Source organism: Octopus bimaculoides, chromosome 28, assembly GCF_046866305.1.
Source record: "Octopus bimaculoides isolate indiv1 chromosome 28, ASM4686630v1, whole genome shotgun sequence".
Lineage (NCBI taxonomy): Eukaryota > Metazoa > Mollusca > Cephalopoda > Octopoda > Octopodidae > Octopus > Octopus bimaculoides.
In genome coordinates, this window is record NC_142955.1 from 22,566,897 (window position 1) to 22,594,218 (window position 27,322).

The 27,322-nt window shown below is 41.4% G+C and overlaps 2 protein-coding genes across 2 annotated transcripts in view; one reads left to right on the forward strand and one right to left on the reverse strand.

Moving 5' to 3' along the window:
* The first annotated feature begins 9,483 nt into the window (after positions 1-9,483).
* LOC128251087 (uncharacterized) overlaps positions 9,484-27,322 on the forward strand; it is a 99,022-nt gene continuing 81,183 nt past the window's right edge. Inside the window, exon 1 of the mRNA XM_089343806.1 lies at positions 9,484-9,678. The gene's annotated coding sequence lies outside the window, so the exon portion shown is untranslated. The remainder of the gene's footprint in view (positions 9,679-27,322) is intronic.
* LOC106878796 (acid sphingomyelinase-like phosphodiesterase 3b) lies at positions 13,070-26,648 on the reverse strand. The gene is made up of 6 exons (XM_052977454.2): positions 26,488-26,648; positions 23,182-23,413; positions 20,674-20,927; positions 19,076-19,239; positions 18,036-18,210; positions 13,070-16,466 (listed from the first exon to the last, which is right to left on the reverse strand). The coding sequence occupies exons 1-6, from the start codon at positions 26,591-26,593 to the stop codon at positions 15,772-15,774; spliced, it is 1,626 nt and encodes a 541-aa protein (XP_052833414.2). The 5' UTR covers positions 26,594-26,648; the 3' UTR covers positions 13,070-15,771.

A 27,322-nucleotide genomic window follows, 5' to 3' on the forward strand; every position in this document is an offset into this window, starting at 1 on the left:
GAACGAATTGTCAGAAGGAGATTGATTGCGTTCCTAGAAGAAAATGACTTGCTGAATGAGACCCAGCATGGTTTCCGTCCAGGTAAAAGCTGCCTCACGCAGCTCTTGCAGCATTATGACTGGGTCCTGAAGCAGCTACTTGACCATTCAAATGTTGATGTGATATATCTCGACTTTGCAAAAGCCTTTGACAAAGTTGATCATGGCTTGATATGTCACAAGCTGCGAAACCTTGGCATAGCTGGTAAATTAGGAGAGTGGCTGCATGACTTCCTGAATGGTAGAAGTCAGACAGTTGCAGCCAATGGAGAACTATCTAGGGAAACACAAATATTGAGCGGTGTTCCACAGGGAACTGTTCTGGGGCCACTACTGTTCATAGTGGCCCTTCTGGACATGCCCACGGTCACTCGGAGAGCCACTGTCACTAGCTATGCTGATGACACAAAGATATCTCAGGCAATAAAGAATCCTGATGATATTGTAAGCCTGCAGAATGACCTAAATGCAATATATGAGTGGGCAGAGCAAAATAATATGCAGTTCAATGCAAAAAAATTTCAAGTACTGCGCTACAAGACCACGAGTACCTCCCAACTGGCATACACAGGGCCTGGAGGTACTGCAATCCCAGAACCACAAACAGTTAGAGATCTGGGCATCAACATGTGTAGTGATGCATCATTTCACATGCACATTATCAAGTTGACAGCAAGGTGCAGACAACTGGCGGGGTGGATACTGAGGACTTTCCGTACAAGGGATCAAAAAGTCATGTTGATTCTATGGAAGACATTTGTTCTGAGCCGCCTAGACTATTGCTCTCAGTTGTGGTCACCACACAGTGTTAAGCGGACAGCAGAACTCGAGGCAATTCAGCGGCACTATACAAAAAAGATCGCCACAGTCCAACAGATGAACTACAGGGAGCGACTGAAGGCACTAGGTCTCTACTCCCTGGAGCGCAGGCAGGAGAGATATGTAATAATATACATATGGAAAATACTGGAAGGACTGGTGCCAAACTTTGGTATCAAGTACTACAGGAATGCCCGCACGGGTCGCCACTGCATGGTGCCAAAGGTACCGTCCACTGCATCTCACATAAGAACGAGATACTGCAGCAGCCTCGGTTTCAGAGGACCTCAGCTCTTCAATGCCCTGCCAAAACATTTGAGAGACATGCAAGACATGGATGCGGAGGTCTTCAAGACAAAACTTGACGCTTTCCTCTCCACGATACCAGACGAACCAATGGCTCGTAATGAGACGCAGTTTAGGGCAGCTGTGTCAAATTCTCTTATACACCAGATGTGCCATCAAAACTCTTGATTGGACCATGTCAGGTGGGGGGGAAGAGCCATGCAAGGAACGTGAAAATCACGGTGGTGCACCAGCATGACCGCAGCCACTTGGCTGAAACACATAAATAAATAAATAAATAAATAAATATATATATATATATATATATATATATATATATATATATATATGCTCACATATACACATATGTATGTATGTGTATGTGTGTCTATATATATATATATATATATATATATATATGCATATATATATGTGCATGTGTATCTTTGTGTTTATGTTTACATCCCACCACCAAACGACAGCCGGTGTTGGTTTGTTTACATCCCTGTAACTCAGCAGCAGATACCGATAGAACAAGTAGCAGGCTTCAGAAAATAAGCACTGGGATCAATTTGTTCTACTAAAAACCTTTTGCTGGTGGTACCCCAGCATGGCCACAGTCCAACGACAGAGACAAATACAAACAGCCACACACACACACACACACCAACACACACTCATACATACATACATATATGTGTGTGTGTGAGTATATATATATATATGGATTATATATACACACACAACACACACGCACAAACACAAACACACAGACACAGCACGCACTCGTAGGAATTTACCCCTACCATCACCACCACCGAGAACAACAACGACAACAACATTAACTACAATGACGTAACTTAGTAATGACGCAATGATGAGGCGGTAACGATAATGGGGAAGATGAGGATGACTGTGGTGATGCCAATGATGATGATGATGATGGTGGTGGTAGTGGTGATGATGGGGATGATGATGATGATGATGACGACGATGACGATAGCAATGATGGTGATGACGATGATGATGATAATGGTGGTGGTAGTGGTGGTGGTGGTCGTGATGATGGGGATGATGATGACGATGGTGATGGTGATGATGATGATGACGATGGTGATGGTGATGATGATGACGACGACGACGATGATGATGATGGTGGTGGTAGTGGTGGTGGTGGTCGTGATGATGGGGATGATGATGACGACGATAATGATGATGATGATGATGACGATGGTGATGATGATGATGATTGTGATGATGATGATGATGACGATGGTAATGGTGATGATGATGATGATGATGATGACAAGAACAACGATGATGATGATGGTGGTGGTGGTGGTGGTTGCAATGACACTGTCGCGATGACGCCGCCGGCAATGACAACACGTCCGATCGACATACATTATGCAAGACACTGGTCACCGCCTTCACTGCTGCATCGAGTTCTGCAGGTGTTGATGCAGCAGGTGGTAGGTAGAAGAGAGAGAGAGGAGGAGGAGGAGGAGGTGGGGTGGGTACACACGGAGGAGGAGGAGGGGGAAGGATAAGGGAATGATTCACACATTGTTCGACAGAACAGCTGATCTGTCGTCGCCTGCATTTGCCGATGGAAGGCGGCGTGACACTGCGCCATCTCGACTACCGGGGCACTGTCTGCAGATGGTGCACTAATTTGTCTCACCCTACCCTGCCTCTTTCGCCTCTCTCACCCAGTACACTGCAGCTGTCCTACTACTGCATCAGTTCATCATGGGAACTGAGCCAAGAAGGCCACTCATTGTGCCAAAAATAGCAGCAGCCTGAACCTTCTTCAAACCACACCCTTCTGTCTTAAAACGAAATGGAAGGACACTTTGAATGCTCCTAGATACTTTATGTCTCAATAAAAGACAGGATGGTCACATTTGGACATAGTCATGGTTTGGAGCACTTAAAATTACAGGTCTGTTGGACAAGGATTAACACAGAGTCTAAGAAAGAACACATTGGATAATGTATTCCTAGATATATTACGTCTGAATGAAAGACAAGATGGTCACAAGATCACTCACTCTGCTAAAAATAGCTGCAGCCCAGACCTTCAAACAACACCCTTCTGTCTTGCCTTCTCAAGTCATTCATAAGGGCTGGTTTCCTGGTTTCGCAGCATATATATTCCCCACCTGGATAGGATGCTAGTCTGTCACAGGGTTACTCACTTTTACCAGCTGAGTGGACTGGAGCCATGTAAAATGAAGTGTTTTACTCATAAATACAATGCGTCACCTGATCTCCAGGAATTGAAACCACAATCTTACAATTATGAGTCCAACACTCTAACCGCTCAGCCACATCCCTCCACTCCCATACACACTATGTCTGAATGAACGATAAGATGGTCACAAGCTGTCTAGCTTCCGTGCCAGAGACACGTAAATAGCACCATTTGAACGTGATCGTTACCAGCGTCACCTTACTGGCACGTGAAAAACCATTTGAGCGAGATCGTTGCCAGTGCCCCTGAACTGGCTCTTGTGCAGGTTGCACGTAAAATACACCATTTGGAGCATGGCCGTTGCCAGTACCACCTGACTGGCCTTCATGCTGGTTGCACGTAAGAGCACCCACTACACTCTCGGAGTGGTTGGCGTTAGGAAGGGCATTATACATTATATCTGAATGAAAGACAAGATGGTCATAAGGTCACTTTTTCTGCTAAAAACAGCAGCAGCCTAAGCCTTCTTCAAACCACACCCTTCTGTCTTAAAATGAAATGGAAAGATATGAAAGACACTTGATCCTAGATCTGCTGAATCAGGTCTGATTTGGGGGTAAACAACAATGAGAACAGGAACGGGTACATTAGACAATGTAGTCCTAGATACACTATGCCTGAATAAAAGATAGGATGGTCATAGCTGGAAGTACCCTTGATCATAGGTTTGCTGGATAAGGACTGACCTGGGGCTAAACAAAAACAACAAGGAATGACACATTAGACAATGTAGCCCTAGCTACACCATGTCTGAAAAAAAGACAAGATGGTCGTAGGTGGAAACACCCTTGATCATAGGTCTTTTGGACCAGGGCTTACCTAGGGTTAAAAAATGACAACAGAAGGAAACATTAGATGATGTAGTCCTAGATACACTATGTCTGAATAACAGACAGGATGGTCATGGCTAGAAACACCTTTGATCATTGCTCTTCACATTTATGCCAGACCTTGGATTAAACAGCAGCAGCAACAAGGGAAGAATACATCAGACAATGTAGTCCTAGATACACAAGTCCAGGAAAAAAAAAAATAAAACATTTGCAGTGTGGAACATAATAATAATAATAATAAATAAATAAATGACACATTCCAGATGGTTATAACTGGAATCCTTTTGATCTCAGATTTGCCATGTTAGGACTGCTCGGGGTTAAACAACAACAACACCATAACAACGACAACAAAAGCAGTAATCCTACCACATCCCCTCCTCCTCTCACTTCTTCCCTGGCTCCATCTTGACAGTGACACCCACACCTACGACCACACCCATTCATCAAGTGTGACGCATGGTCTTGTGGACACAAGCGGTCTGCTGACCAGGTAGGTTGCGTGCGTGCGCGATGTCAGGCAGTGCACGGCGCCCTGCGAATACTCTTACATTCACTGCCTGCAACTAACTCCTCCCTTCCACCACCTCCCATTGATCCCGCTGTCTCTCTCTCTCTCTCTCTTTCTCTCTCTCTCTCTCTCTCACACATACACTCTCTCTCTCTTTCTGTCTATCTTTCTCTCTCATGCATGCTTTCTGTATATGAATGTATGTATAGATACATATATATATATATATATATATATATGTGTGTGTGTGTGTGTGTGTGTGTGTTTATATATGTGTGTATATAAGTATGTATTCTTTTTTTTTACTTTTACTTGTTTCAGTCATCTGACTGCGGCCATGCTGGAGCACCGCCTTTTAGTCGAGCAAATCGACCCCAGGACTTATTCTTTGTAAGCCTAGTACGTATTCTATCGGTCTTTTTTGCCCCCTATGTCAGTACAAATCCGTTTTATCCTCAAAAGTTGGGATTTCGGAGTTGACTGAATAATATGATGCGGATGATCGGAGCGGCAGTGGAGATAAATGTGGGATGACGTGGGCTTACAAAATAATCAGTTAAAATCAGAAACCATGAGAGCCACTGTCTGGTACTGCATCAGGGCATATTATTATTATTATTTTGGTAACCATGGATGTTTTTTTCCTTATATTTCCAATATTGACCACCATGAAGGGGTAGAAGCATGCATGGATGCCTTCGAAAAACAGTCTAACAAAAGTATTCCATCAAATTTTTTCTGTATCAATGCCAAAAGAATGAAAGGTATAGTTGACTTTGGTGGAATTTGAACTCAGAATGTAGTGATGGGTGAAATACAGCGAAACATTTCGTCCAGCTTGCCACCTTAATAATGATGATGATGATGATGATTATAATGATAATTGACATAACGTGCCCAGGTAACAACAGGTTCAGTGTGAAAGAAGAATAAAAAATAAACAACTGTGACGATTTGAGTGGGAAATACGAAAGTCGTGGTCAATGAAGGGAGTAGACATGATACCAAGAGTAATTGGTGCGTTTGGAAGTATCAGCATTTAACTACCAATATGGCTGGAAAAGATTGGTGCAAGTGTGAAAGTAGAACACCTACAAAAATCAGCCATGCTTGGAACTGCAAGAATTCTTGGCAGGGTTCTTCAAGCATGACCAGTAAAACAAAGTGTCACCTTAGTCTGCTGGCTGTGGACGCCTGACACTTTCAATCGTACCCAGTAAAATAAGCTGTGAGTTTTCACCACATAATATTAATAATAACAACAACAACAATAACATTATTGTAGCTTTTCTGTTCATGCCCATGCATCACACAAACTGCTTTTTACTCTAAGGGAGAGACTTTTGTCAAAAAGAGAGAAAATATTTTCTTTGACTTTTTTCATTCTGTTTTGCTGCTGCACATTCAGCAGAGCATGCCAACTTCTTTCCATTCTAATCTTTCCATGTCCTCTACATTCAGGGCTTACGTTTCACTACCATGTAGCATTGCTGTTCTTGTTCATGCTTCACATGAACTGCCTTTTACTCTAAGGGAGACTCTTGTTATGAAAAGAGAAATTTATTTCTTAGACTTTCTGCATTCTGTTCTGAGATTGCACACTCAGCAGAGCATACCAGCTTCATTCCATTCTAGTTTTTGCATGTCCTTTTCATTCAGAGTCTATGTCTCACTACCATATAACATTGCTTTTCATGTTCATGCTTCACACAAACTGCCTTTTACTTTAAGAGAGAGAGAGAGAGAGAGACTTGTTACCAATAGAGGAGATATTTCCTTGAGCATCTTCCATTCTGTTCTAACCCTAGCAATGATACTTTTTCAGAACATCCTCCTTCATTGCTAATTAGGTCACCTTAGGTAACAGAAATTACCTACAACCTCTAGGGATCTATTTGAGGGAATCTATTTCCTGTGTTGTTAATGTTTCCTGCTCCTGCACATCACACACACACATACACACACACACATATTTACATATACATATACATACATATATACATGTGTACCTATATAAACATGTGTGTGTGTGTGTGTGTGTGCATATATATATGTATACATACATACATATATATATATATATATATATATATATATATATATATATATATATATATATATACATGTATATATACATATACATATATGTATATATACATGTATGTATGTATGTATGTATGTATACATATATTTACACACACACATATATGTGTGTGTGTATAAACAGTGAGAGTGAGCTAGACAAGAATGAGAATGATAGATAGATATGCAAATAAACACACTTACATACATACACAGATATGCAAATACACATATAAATGTGTGTGTGTGTGTACATAAATAAAAATCAGGTGACATAATTAGCCAGATAACTTACCTGGCAGCTACAGGTGACTCACTCTCCCAACGATGTAACAACCAGCTGTTGATCGGATTCATGAGTCACTCATCTCAGAGCCCCTCCACCCACACCCACACCACCGCCTTCCCCTCCTGCTCTGTCACATTACAGGAACACTCCATAACTCTATAATAGACTGATCAAACGGCTGTGATATAATTGTGTGTGTGTGTGTGTGTGTGTGTGTGTGTGAGAGAGAGAACGTGTGCTTCTGTCTAACACTGTGCTTGTAAAAATAAGTCAATTTTAACTGTTTGTATTATATTGCATATATATGTGTGTATGCATGCACACATGCGTATGCACATATATGCATATAATGTAAATGGTGTGTTTGTGTGTATATATTAAGGGTGGCGAACTGGCAGAAACGTTAGCACACTGGGTGAAATGCTTAGCACTATTTCATCTGTCTCCATGTTCTGAGTTCAAATTCCGCCGAGGTCGAATTCACCTTTCATTCTTTCGGGGTCGATTAAATAAGTACCAGTTATGCACTGGGATCGATGTAATCGACTTAACCCTTTTGTCTGTCCTTGTTTTGTCCCCTCTAATGTTTAGCCCCTTGTGGGCAATAAAGAAATAAATATATATATATGTATGTATGCACACACACACACATATATGTACACACATGTGTGTGTGTGTGTATTTTATATGTATATCTATATGTATATCTATATTTTGTTCATTTTTTGTAATTGTGAAATTTTTTCGCCATGAACGGTTTGTGCTTTTAAACGGAATGTATTTTTGCTGATGTTATATTTGTTCCTGAATGATGTGTAAAGAAATTTTGATTTAAGTCACTTAATGAATTCTTTATACTGAAATATATATTGAAGAAGATAAATATGTTCTTTTGAATTTATACGTTTTTGCGTCGTAACTCCTTTATTATTATTAATATATCTATATGTATATATTTTTTACCTTTTATCTTTTACTTGATTCAGTCATTAGACTGCAGCCAGGCTGGGGCACCGCCTTGAATACTTTATTAAATGAATCAACCCCAATACTTATTTTTTAAGCCTGGTACAAGGTCACCACTTTCAATGCCCACCCTCTCTCAAAGATTCTTTGTCTTGCAAGTTGCTTGGCAACCCTGCTACTGCTGGTGCCATGTAAAAAGCATCCAGTCCACACTGTAAAGTGGGTGGCATTTGGAAGGGCACCCAGCTGTAAAATAGACAGACGGGTAGATAGATAGATAGATAGATAGATAGATAGATAGATAGAAGACAGACCAAATGATAGATAGATAGATAGATAGATAGAAGACAGACCAAATGATAGATAGATAGATAGATAGATAGATAGATAGATAGGTAGGTAGATAGATAGATAGGAGACAAGCCGACAGACAGATAGATAGGTAGGTAGATAGATAGATAGGAGACAAGCCGACAGACAGACAGATAGATAGATAGATAGATAGATAGATAGAGAGAGAGAGAGACAGACAGACAGACAGAAAGGTAGATAGATAGATAGATACATTTCTTTTATTAGCCACACAGGGCTCAACAAAGATGGGACAAATACAATGAAGAGCTTTTCTTTTCGGGAGGGGGAAGGGGGGAAAAAGTAGGGGGAGTTCGATCAAAAGGGATCGAGAAAAAAAAGAAGGGGGATCAATAGGGATCGTGTATCACAGTAATGTTCTCGTGTAAAAAGAGGGGAGGACAGTTTAGGTTTAGCCGTGGAAAGAAAAGCCTACGGAAAAGACCACGGTAACCTTGGTCAATATTGTCATAGATAGATAGATAGATAGATAGGAGACAGACTGACAGATGAACAGTCGTATGAATTCACGTGTGTAGAACACAAATCCACAAACATTTTCTGAAAATTCCAAATAATAAAGAAGTTCTGAGAGGCTATATGGGATTCTTGATCCAGAAGTCTGTCGATGTGTCAGTATCCAGAAACCTGTTGATCTGTGTAAAACATGAGTGAAAGAAACTTCGCTGTTTTTCTTAATAAATACGACTGTCATGGTATTAGCTGTCAGAAATGAAAGTAGAAAAATCTGACAAGGAACGTTACTGCTGGTTTGAGTTGATTCGTTGGCTACTGACTGGCCGGAGCTAGCTATCTATATCTATCTATCTATCTATCTATATCTATCTGTCTGTCTATCTATCACTCGTTCAACTTCGCTTGTTTCCGTAGAATTTAAACAAATGAAGTTCAGTTTAAAGTTTATAAATAAATATATTTCATTCCATGTTGAGTTTAAACTTTATAAATAAATATATTTCTTGCCTTATTCATTATTGTTTTTAAAAATAAATCACATACACCCATCAGCCCCCACCACCGCGCGTAATTCAAAGTTATTCATTTTGAAATCAACACGTATGAAAGAATTAGTTGAAGGTTTTTCACTTTCCAATTTTCACTATGACTTCTGCATATCCCAGTGTAAATGGAATTAATTGACAAAATCTTCGGAAGGTTATTGGAACAAATTCGATACCTATATCCATGCGTTTGGAACATTACAGAATATAAGTATCTACCGAGCGTAAGTAATCACATTTATTTTAAAACTTAACTTCAAACTTCATTTGTTTTCTATTTTGATAAATTCTCTTTGTTGAAAATTATATTTTTATATTTTAAATAATTTGCAATTTCAGAAAATATATTTTTATATTAAATTTATGTTTTCTAATTTGATAAATTCTACGGACACAAACGAAGGTAGACGAGTGGTAGATAGATAGATAGATAGACAAATAGATAGATAGATAGATAGATAGATAGATAGGGAGATAGATAGATAGATATAGAGAGAGGGAGATAGATAGATAGATATATAGATAGGCAGACAGTTAGGTAGCTCCGGCCAGTTAGTAGCCAAAGAATCAACTCAAACCAGCAGTAACGTTCCTTGTCAGATTTTTCTACTTTCACTTCTGACAGCTAATACCATGACAACAGTGCCCAATTTTTTTTTCACGAACCACTGAAAGATTACTGTGAATCCCCAATTTACTAATTTGCTTGCGTGGACCTCCCACCCAAATCTAATATGGCCTCCCCACCACGGGTAACATAGACCCTGGTTTAGAACCACTGGTTTGAACGATGCATGTAGGTAACATACGCGATTCACCAGTAACGAAAAATATATATAGATCAGCGGTTCCCAGCCTTTTCACAACCAAGGACCCCTTTTATTGAAATGACTTTTCCCACGGACCCCATTTAATATGCTTATATATATATATATATATATATATATATATATATATATATATATATATATATATATGGCTTCTTAATGTTGTTTTCACTGTCCATTTTTCCCTGTCTTGGTTTGTGTTTGCTACCTTGGAATTCTCTGTTTAGTGGATTGATCCACTACTCAGGAAGAAACTATTCTAAGAGTGCGTCCTGCCTTATCTTCGAAACGCCTAGTTTAGAATAGAGGCAGCTGATGAATTAATCCAAGTGTGGCTATTTGTTTTCCCATGTGTTCGTTCCGTTGTCTGTAGTTCATTTTTCTAACGTCCTGTACCCTGATATGCATCTATATACACATGTAGATGTAAGTATGTACATTTATGTGTGTATACATGCTTACATATCCTTTGTATATATATATATATATATATATATATATATATATATATTAGGGACAAAATCTAAAATTACAGGTAAAAACTCAATGAAAATCAATTTATAGAAAACTAAAATTAAATTGAGCTTTACAGAGTAAAATATATATAAATATATAGTTTTAGGGAAAAGAACCAAGGTTCATGAACTCATCGATGAAAATCCACTGTCATATAGAAAAATTAATAATTAAAAGCACAATAAATGAGTATAATATATTACAAAGTAAATATCATAAGATATTGGTTCTTTTCCCTAAAACTATATATATATATATATATATATATATATAATTAAAACAGTAGGGTAAAAAGTTGGATATTAATTAATGTCTATTTATTACCAGGAAGCAAACACATTAAAAAAATCAGACAGATTCAGAGAAAATATCTGAGATCTGAAGGGATTATTGTATATGTATATATAAGGATATATAGGGAAGACTTTTGAATTTTGTTTACGTAGAAGGAACGTGGCTAAGCACTTTGAGCATTCGACTCACAATCGTAAAGATGTGAGTTCGATTTCTGTCGGCGCGTTGTGTCCTTGAGCAAGACACCTTTTTTTCACATTGCTCCATCCCTTGTTGTGTTGTTGGCACTCCGTCGCTTACGACGTCGAGGGTTCCAGTTGATCCGATCAACGGAACAGCCTGCTCGTGAAATTAACGTGGTCTTTATAGCTATGTGTTCTCTGCTATGTCCTAATAACAACTATATTTCAAAGGGAGAGAGAATAATTTGCTTTGTCTTTATTTTGTCAATCTATTCTGCTATAATCTCATATTATGTTCTGTACGTAATGAATCCTTCATCCTGAAGCATATGTATAAAGATTTCTAACACCAGGTTTTGCTACACTTAAGCAGAATATTGGTTTTAAATTTTGGCAAAATATTGGTTCCAAAGATCTTTTATTTCTTAATTGTTTCAGTCATTAGACTGTGGCCATGTTGGGGCACTGTCTTGAAGACCCTTAATTTGAACAAATTGACCCCGTTACTTATTTTTCAAGTCTGTTACGTAATCTATCCATTCTTTTTTGCCAAGCCACTAAGTTACAGAGGTGTAAATAAACCAGCACCAGTCGTCAAGAAGCGGTTCGGCAAAAGAGATACTGATAGAATAAGTACCGGGCTTCTAAAGAATAAGTCCTGGGGTCTATCTGCTCGACTAAAGGTGGTGCACCAGCATGGCTACAGTCAAATGACTGAAACAAGTAAAAGAGTAAAAGAATAAGTGATTCTGTCGAAAAAAGTTAAAGAAATAAATATTTTTACGGAAATTGCCGAAGAAATAGTTTTTTTTTCCGTGTGCGGTTATCGAAAGATAGCTTTGGTTGTTAAGCATCCGCGTTAATTCAAACAGAGTTCTCTCCCTTAGATAATGTGGCGGCTACCAAACAGTGTTACACACTGATACACATGAAAACGTTGTTGTTGTTGGCACTGCGTCGCTTACGACGTCGAGGGTTCCAGTTGATCCGATCAACGGAACAGCCTGCTCGTGAAATTAACGTGCAAGTGGCTGAGCACTCCACGGACACGTGTACCCTTAACGTAGTTCTCGGGGAAATGCAGAATGACACAGAATGTGATAAGAATATGATCTTTGAAATACAGGTACAACTCATTTTTGTTAGCTGAGTGGGATGGCGCGGAGGCGCAATGGCCCAGTGGTTAGGGTAGCGGACTTGCGGTTTCGATTCCCAGACCGGGCGTTGTGAGTGTTTATTGAGCAAAAACACCAACCTAGAGCTCTACGAGGCTCCGGCAGGGGATGGTGGCGAACCCTGCTGTACTCTTCCACCACAACTTTCTCTCATTCTTACTTCCTGTTTCTGTTGTGCCTGTAATTCAAAGGGTCAGCCTTGTCACACTCTGTGTCACGCTGAATATCCCCGAGAACTACATTAAGGGTACACGTGTCTGTGGAGTGCTCAGCCACTTGCACGTTAATTTCACGAGCAGGCTGTTCCGTTGATCGGATCAACTGGAACCCTCGACATCGTAAACGACGGAGTGCCAACAACAACAACAACAACAACGGGACATCAATTACACTTACGTTTGAGGATCAACTGCTGCTGTTACATAAATGTAGTAAAGTTAGAATGGATTAATGGATCCAACATAACTAGACTTTTCTAAGATTGTTCATTGCTTCTGAAGATGGGCCTTTGTGCCCGAAATATAAAAGTTTTATTAAACTTTCCATATTGTCAGAAGCTGTCTATTTTCTTTCTTTATAAATTCTTCAATATTACAACACTTAAAGTGAACTATGACACTCTTAATGTAAAATTATTTTTATTACACCTGAACATAAAAATTATATACACACACATCTTTATAATACTCTATAGATGATTCTGTCCAACTTTGCTAGTGGCATGTTTACACAGTGTTTTATGAATATTATTATTATTATGGTTTATAGCTTTGCTTGCATTTTGAGCTTTGTTAAAAAAAAAAAAAGAAAAATAAAAGACATTTTCAATCTTATGAATGCTTTGAGCAAAACCCAAAACAAACACACATACACACACATATGTGTGCATCATCATTTAATATTCTTATCATTAGGAAGGGCAAGCATCCAGCCATAGAAACCAAGCCAAACAGATGACTGGAGCCTGGTGTAACCTTCCAGCTTACTGGCTCCAGCCAAAAGCCATCCAACCCATGCCAGCTTGGAAAACAGACATTGAATGATGGATTATTTTCAGGCTTTCAGGGGGTCAAGTGGAATTTGTTGAGGCAGATTTCTCTACGGCCAAATGCCCTTCCTATTACCACCCCTCACCTGCTTCCAAGCAGGGTTATATTTCCCCCGTGGTCAGACAATGTTTTCCATGAAAGACTAGAAATTAAAAAAAACATTGTTGGTACGACAGTGACAGTCATAGCTATATGCCATGAAGCCAAGACGAGGCTACACACATAAATATAAACAAGAGGACATTTTGCATCAAAAGCCAGTATGAGAGTTTCTCCCATGGTATCTACCACAGTATACTCTGTTCCAACAGAACGTTTACATTTAAATGGGGGATAAACATTACCTCTCCATATTAATACTGTCTTTGTTGCTAATATATATTCTTTAACAAGCTCACTGGCTAATCACAACATTAGTGTCTGTTTTAGCACCGTCATTCTGTATACCACTGGCAGGCATGAATCACTGCTATCTCTAGTGGTTGGGTGTTCATTGATGAGACCAAGGAAGGTTAAAATCACTCGATCTGGTGGTCTCAGCACAGAGGTGGTGGGGATCCATCTCCCTGCTAGTGATATAAACAAAAATGCAGCTTGCACCAAAAGCCAATATGAGGGTCTCTCTCATGCAATCTATGAGGGTCTCTCTCATGCAATCTATCACAGTACAGTTTGTTCTAACAGAACATCCACATTTAAGTGGGGGATAAATATTACCTCTTAATATCAATACTGCTTCTGTCGCTAATATATATATATTTTTTAATGAGCTCACTGGCTAATTGCAACACCCGCGCCTGTTCTGGCACTGCTTTCCTCTATTTCACCGGCGGGAAGGTAAGTCGCTGCTATCTCTAGCACGGTTGAGCATCGGTTTATTGTCAAGACCAAAAAAAGGACAAAATCACATCTCTGTCACTAATATATTATTATTATTATTATCATTATTATTATTAATAATAATAATAATAATAATAAGGCAGTAGGCATGCCAGACAAAATGCTCTGCAACATTTTGTCCATCTTTATATTCTGAGTTCAAATTCCATCAAGGTTGACTGCCTTTCATCCTTTCAAGAGTACTGGGGGGGGGGTGATGTAATAAACTAGCTGCTCCCACCCGAATTTCAGGACTTGTGCCTATCAGTAAAAAAGGATTTTCATCATTATTTCATATACACACAACAGATTAAACTGTTGCAAAAGAAAAATTCCTGACATTGGGCTACAAATAACCTTAGATGCCAAGAACCCTCCTAAGTATCTTAGCCGTCCCAATTAACACTGTTTTTCGGAGTATTATTGTTATTATAGTTTCACAATAGCTAATTAAGTCATTACCAGACAGCTTCCTGCCTAATATGGATAGCCAAATATAGTATAAGACAGTAAGATATGGTATGAGGCTGATTTAGTTGGTATTTCTGGCATCACTGCGTACCATGTAGGGGTCTTCCTTGATGGTACATACATATACACATACATAAGAGAGTGTGCTTTGACGGAGTGTTGACTGCTATTTCTATGAGGTCTGGTAGCCACATAGAGGTCTCCCTTATCGGCTCATACATACATAAATACATGCCCAAGACAGTGGGATGTGATCTGAGGAAGATTTGGTTGCTATTTCTGTAAGGTCTGGTTGCCACATAAAGGTTTTCCTTGTCGGCTCATACATACATACATAGAAAACAGTAAGGGGTGACTTGAAGGAGATTTGGCTGCTTTTTCTAGCATATCAAGCTATCGTGTATATGTCACCCTTGTTGGCTCATACATGTATACATACATCAGAGAACAGGGTATGATTTGAGGGATATTTAGCTGATATTTTTACCATATAGCAGTCTCGCTCAATGGCTTATACATACGTACATAAGACGGTAGGGTGTGATTTGAGGGAGATTTGGTTGCAATCTCTAGCAGGTTTAATTACCATGTAGAGGTCTCAATCATTGGCTCATACATATATACATACATAAGACAGAAGGGTGTGATCTGAGGGAGATTTGGCTGCTATATCTACAAGGGGTAGCTACAATGTAGAGATCTCTCTCATTGGCTCATAAGACAGAAGGGTGTGATCTGAGGGCGATTTGGCTGCTACTTCTACAACATTTGGCTACCATGTAGAGGTCTCACTCATTGGCTCATCATACATATATAAGACAGTAAGGTTTATTTGAGGGAGATTTGGCTGATATTTCTACCAGTTCTTGTGGCAGTGTAAAGGCTCCCTTCAACAGACAACAGCAAATCTGGGGTGAAGTTGATCTAATTCCTATTGGTTAGGGGGTGATACCGAAACAAAAGATATGGGGTGGAAGTGTATCGCTTCCGGAGCACAGCAAGGATGACAAAAGCAAGGCAGAGACACATGCTGCATACAGCGACGATGTAGTAGACGTATATGTGAACGGACCGTCTCGGGTGAGCAGCTGATGGGAAGCTGTAGCTCGGTGAGAAGGGCATGGGTGGAACAGACGAGATGCCGTCGAAGTTAACCGCTGCGTTGTCGATGTTGAGTTTACCCTGGCTTAGGACTGCCGCACAATGCATGTAACCATGCATGGACGGGTACATGATGGCACAAACATGCTCGGCCAGGGTGCACTGATCTGGTATCGGATCTTTTTGGTACGACACGGTGTTGTAGCGCAGGTAGCGCCGGAAAGGAGATGTCTTGTTGAAGGAGAAGCCAGAGACGAGCTCGAAGAAGGCCGCAGCGGAGAAGTTGTCGAGGGGGAGGTCTTCCAGCGCACGGTATTCCAGCTGCCAGACGGCGTGGTTCACTCTGGGACGGATGTTCGACAGGTTCAAGTAGTACTGGTGGTAGTTGAGCAGACGGTGACTCGTTCGGTTGTAGTGGTACAGCCTGACACCCGGGTTATTCGGCCCGACACCGGGCAAAGTGCTGTTCATTGGAGTGACCGCAGGAGCCATCAGCATTACTGATGCAGCAACGCCATCTGTAGGGGGATAAAAGAAAACATGAGTGATTTAGAGAGAGCGGGAGACGGGGAAAGAAAGAGTGTGTGTATATGTGAGAGAGGAAAAGAGAGAAAGAGAGAGAGAGAACAATAATGATGATGATGATAACAGTGATGATGTATGAACTATTCAACCCAGAAGGTCCCAAAGTGGGTCATACTGCTCCCACCCACCTGGGGGGAGGGACCTTCAAGGGAAGTGGGGGTGGCCAAAAGGAGAGCAATGTACGTAAAAGCAAACAAAATAATGGGTTAATTAGGGTTTAAGTTTTATTTGTGAAATACAATTGCTTTGAATTTGCTGCAGAAAGTGGTCCGTTTGTGGTGGTGAGTTGGGGGATGCGGGTGCACTAGGAACGTGGCCCGGAAGTCGAAGGGTCAGCAGCCCAAAAAAGTCTGGGAACTACTGATTTAACTCATAGCTGGGACCCTATAGAGCTAAAATGGGAGACAAAGGGGGCTAAAGTAAGATAGAGGGAAAAGCAGGTGTCTTGCTGCAGAGGAGATAGAGGGAAAAGATAAATATATGTCCGCAATTATGGTCATCAACAGCACAAGCAACAGGGTCATAATCGTTACCATCACCCCCACAGCCCTCCTCTTCCACTGTAACCACTGCAGTTATTGCCACCACCACCACCAGTATCAATATCACAACCACCACTACTACTACCATCACCGCAATCACCACCCACCACCACCACCACCACCACCACCACCACCACCACCACTGAAATCACAGCCACCCACCACCACCCCCACCACCACCACCACCACTGAAATCACAGCCACCCACCACCACCACCACCACTGAAATCACAGCCACCCACCACCACCACCACCACTGAAATCACAGCCACCCACCACCACCACCACCACCACCACCACTGAAATCACAGCCACCCACCACCACCACCACCACCACTGAAATCACAGCCACCCACCACCACCACCACCACCACTGAAATCACAACCACCCACCACCACCACCACTGAAATCACAGCCACCCACCACCACCACCACCACCACCACCACCACTGAAATCACAGCCACCCACCACCACTGAAATCACAGCCACCCACCACCACTGCCACCACCACCACCACCACCACTGAAATCACAGCCACCCGCCACCACCACCACCACCACCACTGAAATCACAACCACCCACCACCACCACCACCACCACTGAAATCACAGCCACCCACCACCACCACCACCACCACCACTGAAATCACAGCCACCCACCACCACCACCACCACCACCACTGAAATCACAGCCACCCACCATTACCGTTCCCACAACTGTTACCATCATCATTATTATCCCTACCACCATTATCAGCAACATCGCCACAACTACAACCATCCACCATGATCATCTCCACTATTACCACCACCACCGCTGCTACCGCCACAACTACAACCATCCACCATGATCATCTCCACTATTACCACCACCACCGCTGCTACCGCCACAACTACTGCCCCAGTCTCCTCCACCACAACTGTCACTACCACAACCACCACCCACAACACTGTCTTACCTTCATACAACAACCTGAAGGTGTCTGTGTGTTCATGTCCATAGATCTGCATGTCGACAGTGTCAGAGTAGTTAGACAGGATGTCCACTAATTGGTCGTTAAAGTCTGGTCGCATCCACTGGAGGAAGGCACGTCTCTCGAAAATGCCGGGTGGGACATGGGCCATCAGTAACACCTACAATAACAACAAAGTGATTATGCATTATATATATATATATAAGGTTATGAAGACTATTAGTTTCGACCAAACCCAAAGATACTGCCAGAATGAAGCTCCACTCCAAGTACTGTTTCTTCTTTGTTCTTTCTTCTGCACATCGCTCTCACTTTTTATTACAAATCTCCTCTTATAGATGTAATAATCCATTCTCCTACTATTACCGTTTCCGATGAAGGGATACATTGGATTTTCCCTGAAACAGCTGTAAGACTTTATCCATAAAATTTATTTCTAACTTTGCCATTGGTCTCTTTATCCTTTTCTCTCTTTATACATACATACATATATATATATATATATGTTTAAATATATTTTTTTCACCAAAAATTTGGCAAAAGAATATAGTATCTGTTAACAATCTTAGCAAAAAACTCACAGATCAGTTTTGAGCTCTGTTTAAAATTGATATATATATATATATATATATATATGAGGAGATGCTAAAATGTTCCTGACTTTGGGTTAAAGAAAATACAGGCGGATCAATTCTTATGATTTTATCCAACATGTTCTCCTCTCAGATTCACACACTTATTGCAGCAGTCCTTCAGTTTTTCTAAGCCCTGTAAAAGAACTCGGAAGTTTGGGTCGCCAACCAGGCCTTTTGCATCACCTTTAAAGCCAGGAACTTTTCAGTACTCCCCGGTAAAACCGGTATAATATTAAAGCCGGATATGGATGGTTTAAATGCTAAATGGTTAGACATCAAATGGCCATGAGGGTCCTTCTGAATAAAATAAGAATCAATAGGCTCCATAAGGGAAACAAAAATGGGGTTGAGAGTCACTGGTATAGACCAAACAGAACAATGTCCACTCACCTTTTCTTTGTTTTGAGTTGCAAGCTCTAGCTGGGCCTGAAGCCATTCAAACTGACCACCTGGGTCAGTGGTATTAAGGGTGAAATTATTCATACTGTAATACAGGTTCGTGTTCAGCGATATCAGTCGGAAACCCGTGGAAATCAGGGTGGAGTAGTACCCAGCTGGAAATGGAAGGAAAGACGTTAGAAAAAGGACACACAAAAGGAGGACATTGTGGCAACAAATCTAACCAGAATTCACCCATTGATCTTCTGTGTCCGCTTCTTCTCTGGAGGGTCAGGCAAGTAGAATCCTTGGGTACCTAGGCCATGGGGTCCTGTCAGAAACAAGCATCGTTAGACTTTCCCGCTGGATTCCCAACGATGACCAACAGAGAATATGAAAATTATCCAATCATGTACTTGGTATCTTATATATGAATATATCTGAAATCGAACCGAATCCGACGACTGGCATCCATGCCAACCTCTCCTTCATTGGACACTAAACTCTGCTTGCGAAGAACTGTTGGGGCAAGTGAAATCATAATTGAACCATACTCGATGACTGGCACCTGCGCCAGCGGAACACTAACAGCACTGTCGAGCGTGTTCATTGCCACGTGCTAGTGGCCCGTAAATAGCACCATTTGAGCGTAATCGTTACCAGCGTTGCCTTCTAGCACTTGTGCTGGTGGCACGTTAGAAAATCATTCGAGCGAGGTTGTTGCCAGTGCCGCTGGACTGGCTCCCGTGCAGGTGGCACATAAAAAACACCTTTTTGAGCGTGGCCGTTGCCAGTACCGTGTGACTGGCCCTCGTGTCGGTGGCACGTAAAAGCACCCACTACACTCTCCGAGTGGTTGGCGTTAGGAAAGGCATCCAGCTGTAGAAACTCTGCCAAATCAGATTGAAGCCTGGTGTAGCCATCTGGTTTCACCAGTCCTCAGTCAAATCGTCCAACCCATGCTAGCATGGAAAGCAGACATTAAACGATGATGATGATATGTTTGAATGTGTGTGTGTGTGAGTGTGTGTGAGAGAGAGAGAGAATCACATATCATCTTCAATTAACGGTTGTTTTCCATGCTGACATGGTTTGCATGGTAAGCCAGAGAGCTGCACCAGCTTAAGGCCTGATTTGGATTGGTTTCTACAGCCAGATGCCTTTCCTAATGCCAACCACTTTACAGTGTAATGGGCACTTTTTATAAATATAAATATTCTTTTATTCATTTACTTGTTTCCGTCATTTGACTGCGGCCGTGCTGGAGCACTGCCTTTAGTCAAACAAATCAACCCCAGTACCAGTTACGCACTGGTAATCGACTTAATCCGTTTGTCCCCTCTATGTTTAGCCCCCTGAGGGCAATACAGAAATAAGATACTGATGATGATGATGGTGGTGGTGGTCATCGTAATGATGATGATGGCAACAATGATGATGAGAAGAATGATGATGATAAGAACAACAATAATGATAAGAACAACAATAATTACAATGATGATGATGACGATGATGATGATGGAACGAAAGTAATTAACAACAACAAGAACAACTACAACAAAACAAAACAGACACTCGTGAAGACAAGGTTTGGCTATGAGACGACTCACCTGTAATAAACTGGGCCTGATCGTCCGGCTGGAGAAGTTCAGCCCAGTGGCTACGGGTCAGCAGCTGAGCATAGAAGTCAGACCCGGGGGCAGTGTCGGGCATCTGGTTGGACGGGTAGGCGTCATGGTTGCCGACGGTCGGGTATATGGTGGTGTTGGGGAAGGTGGAGCGGAGGAGGCGGGTGATGTTGCCGATCACCTCGTACACCTTGTCCAGGCTGTCCTCGGAGTCCTTGATGTGTGGGATGCTGTCCCTGAAAGATGGAGCAAACACATACACAAACAAATATATGTGTGTGTGTGCGTGCATGTGTATGTATGCATACATACAGGATTAAATAAAAAGACAACAAACGGAAAATATGACCTACCTATTACTCTTTTACTTGTTTCAGTCATTTGACTGCGGCCATGCTGGAGCACCGCCTTTATAGTCGAGCAAATCGACCCCAGGACTTATTCTTTGTAAGCCTAGTACTTATTCTATCGGGGGTCTTTTGCCAAACCGCTAGGTTATGGGGACGTAAACACACCAGCATCAGTTGTCAAGTGATGTTGCAGGGACAAACACAGACACACAAACATATATATATATATATATATATACGACGGGCTTCTTTTAGTTTCCGTCTACCAAATCCAATCACAAGGCTTTGGTCGGCCCGAGGCTATAGTAGAAGACACTAGCCCAAGGTGCCATGCAGTGGGACTGAACCCGGAACCATGTGGTTGGTAAGCGAGCTACTTACCACACAGCCACTCCTGTGCCTATATAATTAAAAAAGAATGTGTAATAAATAAATGAACATATACTAGATACACAGGCAGACAGAAAACATAGGTCACGAATTCTTCGTTAGTTTCTTTGTAATTAGATATATTACTGACGGAGACCTTTGGAAATGTGCTGTGCGTGAGAAGACCCGGCAAGCCAAGTAAGATCGTTGCCAGTGCCCCTGGACTGGCTCTTGTGTGGGTGGCACATAAGATGCACCATTTTGAGCGTGGCCGTTGCCAGTACCGCCTGACTGGCCTTGTAGGGTTTTCGAGCGAGATCGTTGCCAGTGCCCCTGGACTGGCTTGTGCGGGTGGCACATAAAAGACACCATTTCGAGCGTGGCCGTTGCCAGTATCGCCTGACTGGCCTTGTAGGGTTTTCGAGCGAGATTGTTGCCAGTGCCCCTGGACTGGCTTGTGCGGGTGGCACATAAAAGACACCATTTCGAGCGTGGCCGTTGCCAGTATCGCCTGACTGGCCTTCGTGCAGGTGACACGTAAAAGCACCCACTACACTCTCTAAGTGGTTGGCGTTAGGAAGGGCATCCAGCTGTAGAAACTCTGCCAAATTTAGATTGGAGTCTGGTGTTGCCATCCGGTTTCACCAGTCCTCAGTCAAGTCGTCCAACCCATGCTAGCATGGAAAGCGGACGTTAAACGATGATGATGATAGGTAGATCATATTTTTTGTCTGTTGTCTTTTCTTCATTTAATCTTGAAAATATTATTTATGTAACACGAGCATGGCCATTGCTGGTACCACCTGACTGGCCCTCGTGCCGGTGGCACATAAAAGCACCCACTACGCTCTCTGAGTGGTTGGTGTTAGGAAGGGCATCCAGCTGAAGAAACTCTGCCAGATCAGATTGGAGCCTGGTGCAGCCATCTGGTTCGCCAGTCCTCAGTCAAATCGTCCAACCCATGCTAGCATGGAAAGCAGACGTTAAACAATGATGATGATGATGAATGACATTGTAGGTTAGGTGTGAGAGGCTGGATCTGGCTAATTTGAACCTTAATCCTTTAGCATTCAGACTATTCCATCAAATGCAATGCTTATGTATTCACATTGTTTTGAATTAATCATACATTATCTCGTAGCTTGAAGATATGACTGTATATTTTTAGAATAACATAGTAGAATAGGTGTAGGATAGATGTGAAATGCCAGATCAAGCCAGTTTGAATATAGAACAAGTAGAGTGGGATATTGCCAGTGTAACCCTTTAGCATTCAGGTTACTCAGGTTAAACATAAAACAGAATATATAAAAGGCTGGTTTAACTACTCTGGATTCAGATTCTTCCGTCAAATGTAATGCTTATTTATTCACATTGGTTTGAATTAATTGTGTATTATCTCATAGCTTTGAGATTTCAATGATGTGATAATATATTTTTAGAATGACATTGTAGAGTAGGTGTAAGAGACCAGATCTGGTCACTTTGAATGCAAACCAGGTAGAATTCATGGGCTGGATATGGCTGGCTTAACACTTTAGCATTCCGGTTATTTTATCAAATGTAATATTGTTTTGATGTAATCATGCATTATCTTGTAGTTTTGTGATTTCAATGATGTGATTGTATATTTTAACAAAGATATTGTTCGGTTAGTGTGAGAGGCCAAATCTGGACAGTTTGGACATAAAACAGGGAGACTGTTTTGGCCAGATCTGGACAGTTTAAAGGCTGAAAAGTTAACTGTAGGTCTACCATATCAATGACTTACCCAGTCCATAAAATGAAGTCCGGAGATGCTTCGATGCTCTTCATCGCACTGACGGCAGATGAAACAAGGGCCCAGGGTGAATCGCAGGAGTAGTCGCCATACGTACTGAGGTTGTCCTTGAAGTGGTGATCATGATGCGGAGAAGTAGCATGGTTGTGGCACATCTGGGTGTGGTCACCATGGGTACTGTAGTTGACGTCCAGGTGAAAGTCGGTCACCTGCCATATTGTGCCTGATTGGGTGGTGGTGGTAGAGTCAGAGAAATGGAGATAAGACAGCCAGTTAGATATATATATATATATATATATATAGACAAACAGACAAAAAGATAGATAGACAGGTAGATAGATAGATAGATTAATAGATAGATAGATACAGATAGATAGATAGATAGATAGGCAGATAGATAGAGAGAAAGAAAGATATAGATAGAGAGAGATAGACAGACAGACAGCCATTCAGATAGACAGACAGATAGATAGATAGTCAAGCAGACAGATTTAAATGCATACACCCACACACATACAAAGTAGAAACAGCTGTAAGCTTATGTTATTATATCATTAGTGATGATATATAATGTGTGTGTGTGTGTGTGTGACAATATATCAGAGTACCAAATATAACAATAAGTAATGTAACAAGAGTTAGTTATCTTATTATAACCGTTTGCACAATAACAATCTGATACTCCAACACAGAATCCATAACAAGACTAACGCTCTCACAGTTCGTCCTCAACTGTCTTCTGGTTCATTCTATTTATAAGACTCATCCAGTCCACTGAGTCAGTTCACTCCACAACAGCTAATGAAAACGATTATGTAAACTTTGTTCATTTGTCGTTTATTGATATTATGCACTGTACTTACCTGAACTCCACTCCAAAGTAATTCTTTTCTCATTTATGATATGGCTACGCTACGTGTAAGCTGTCTAAATGTGCATAGCCTGAGCTCAAAGTGCAAGCAAGCTGCTCTCCTCGACAGCGCTCAGGTCACATAAAATTGGTATTATGGTTGCTACAGAGACCAAGTTGGACAAGGTGCAACCCTTCTCAAACCTCCTGAACGACTATGAGAAAATCTTGTCTCCCAGTCGGACAGGGGTGGGGGTGGGGGTGTGGTTTTGCTCCAAAAAAGCTTGGCTCTGCAGACACGTGCAACCTTTGTAGACCCAGAAGGTGATTCGGTTGTTCTGGATCTGGATCTAACATTCAGTGGTAAGACCTTCAGGTTGATCGGCATTTACGCACCTCGTTCAACAAGCAAACGGAACGAGTCCTATCGATGCCTGGAGGACTTTCTCGTGACATCAAAGACAATAGTGATGCTAGGAGACTTTAATGCTATTCTAGATGCATGCTTAGATAGCATTGGCTCGATCGACAGGAAAAGTAACTCACGCCTCATCGATCTGCTGAAGTGATTTAGGCTGGCAGATCGATACAGACTTGAGATTCCGAGTGTTCTAATGGGGACTTGGAGTAATAACGACATATCTCTCATGTCTTATAAAGACAGGATAGTAGTGAATACTTGAGATAGGTCCTCCTTTAGCTGTCCACAATTTACTTATATACCCTACACGGATCACAAATTAGTGACATGTAAGGTACATATAGACAAAGCCCATAGACAGGGATCTGGTTACAGGAAGTTGAACAAGACCTTATTGGATTGCAAAACACACTGTAGCCAGATTAAGGAGCTAGTTATGAGGGCACTCGTGGCAGCGAGATCGGCCTTGTACTGACACCTCAATTTTGTAAAGAACATTAATTATGATGAGGAAAAAAAGGGGGAGGACGGCGGGTCGAACACAAATCTAGAAAAAAACTGTATATTATTATTAATTTCTAATTCATTTTAATTCATTTGGTTCATTCCTTCAATTTCATTGTATTCGATTTTTATAACAGCAGTCCCTAGATGTTTTTGTTTTGTCCTTGTGTCGTCCCCTCTATGTTAGCCATGTATTGGCAAAGAAAAGAAATTAGTGAGAACCTAGTTGGCAAAAAGGAGCTGACAGAGAGGCGACCCCAGGCAAAATCCAGTTAGTGAGATAATTCAACTGGGAGAAGGCTTACCAGTGGGAGTGTCTTATCACAACAGCACTGCTGTTGAAGGCATCATTTTATCGACTCCCTACATTTAACATTCACTCTATCTTCCTCTAATTCCTAGTTGGGCAGCTAGCAGTTTGACCAAACATAACGAGCAACAAACATACAAGAACAGATAACTCTATTGTTTTTATATGATACACACATTTGTCCGTCGAGTCAAGACATTATATACAAAGTAACTAACGGTAAATAAATATTTTCTTAAGCTTCGATCGCTGTTCTTCTTCCATCTTGCATACTGACAACCAACACCTTAACAACAAACCGTTACACACACACATATATATATATATATATATATATATATATATATATATATAATATTATTAAGTCAGTTAACAGCTGGGTCTTAAAAGTCATCTGAAGGCTCATCGACGAAGGGATTGTGCTGTGGGATGGCGTATGATGTGTGTGTTGATGGGACGTCTATCAAGTCAAGATGAAGCAATTATCATATGTGTGTATATGTGTGTGTGTGCCTCTCTAGGAAGGAATGTACATATGTAATGTATTTATGTATGTTTATCTGTGTGCATGTACGTGCTTGTGTAAGCGAGACGTAAACAAAACAACGGCCTTGCTATCAACATTGGCAGTGCCACAAGCTTGCAGTCAACTACAAAAGGCCATCCTGGTTTGCGACTTTTTTTAACAATGTTCAGGTTGTTCGTCGTTCGAATAACAGGGCAATTAATTACTTATCGGAACGGAAATAGAATAGGATGGGCGCTCTTAAGTCCTGTTATTATCAGTTTCATGTTGTAATTTCGATTGCCTTTCATCACTTCCCTCTGATCTTGGGGCCCCCAATATAACCACAATATTCGTGTATTAGAGTCACATACACCACAAAAGATAGAAAAATCAACCCAAACCCTTTTAAATCGTACACTACTGTCGTATGTGCATAAGCGCTAGCGAGGGTGACCTCTCTACACAATATATGTGGTGGAAATAGCAGCCAAATTCACTAATCGTTAGATGATGGAGGTACATATCGAATGATATGATCCTCGATGCACTGTGTGTGAAAAAACAGAGTCTAGAGGGCCACAGCTGGCGTGTCTTTTCGTCAGAGGCCTGACTTAGTAGCGAAGCTCAACAACGCATACACTAAGAACCATTATTACCACTACTACGACTATTACATTAAACATAAACAAAACGTCCAGACTTACCTATGTCTTTCTGAAGATGGAAGGAAGAGGTCAGCGGGAAACAATATATGGGGTCAAAGGCAATAAAGGTCACAAGGGTCAACAGCGAAGCTCTGGACAACAACATTGCTAGCAACAGTAAATAAGGTATTTGTAAACGGACGGGTATGTATCACGTGATTGTCATCAGAGACACCTAGCCAGCAAAGCTAGCAACTGTGCGTGGTGTAAGGGAAATAACTACATATGAGTTAATGGCGAATGATTTCCACTTTTTTTTTTCTGTCCATTTAAAACACTTTTATATTCCTAGGCGCAGGTATGGCTGTGTTGTGAAAAGCATGGCTCCGGGTTCAGTCCTACTGCATGGCACCCTGGGCAGGTGTCTTCTGTAGTTTCTCCGGAAACTAGAAGACCATCTGGTGTGGATGTGTGTGTGTGTGTGTGTGTGTGTGTTCATACATACATACAGATGGCCCTGCTCGATCTATAGAAAAGTCGGAGGCAGAATCTCTATAAGATGTACCCAATGTAACCTATGTAAGCATAAGAAGTGCAGCAATATCAAAGGAAGGCTAACTGGGAAGATAGTTTTTGTATGTGGCAGATACTCAGGAGCAATAAACACTGAAAAAAACTAGAAGTAGTTGATAGCTTCCGTTACCTAGGTGACCAAGTCAGTAGTGGGGGTGGGTGCTCTGAGAGTGTAGCTGCTAGAATAAGAATAGCCTGGGTAAAGTTCAGAGAGCTCTTACCTCTGCTGGTGACAAAGGGTCTCTCGCTCAGAGTAAAAGGTAGACTGTGTGACGCATGTGTATGAACAGCCATGCTACATGGCAGTGAAACATGGGCCGTG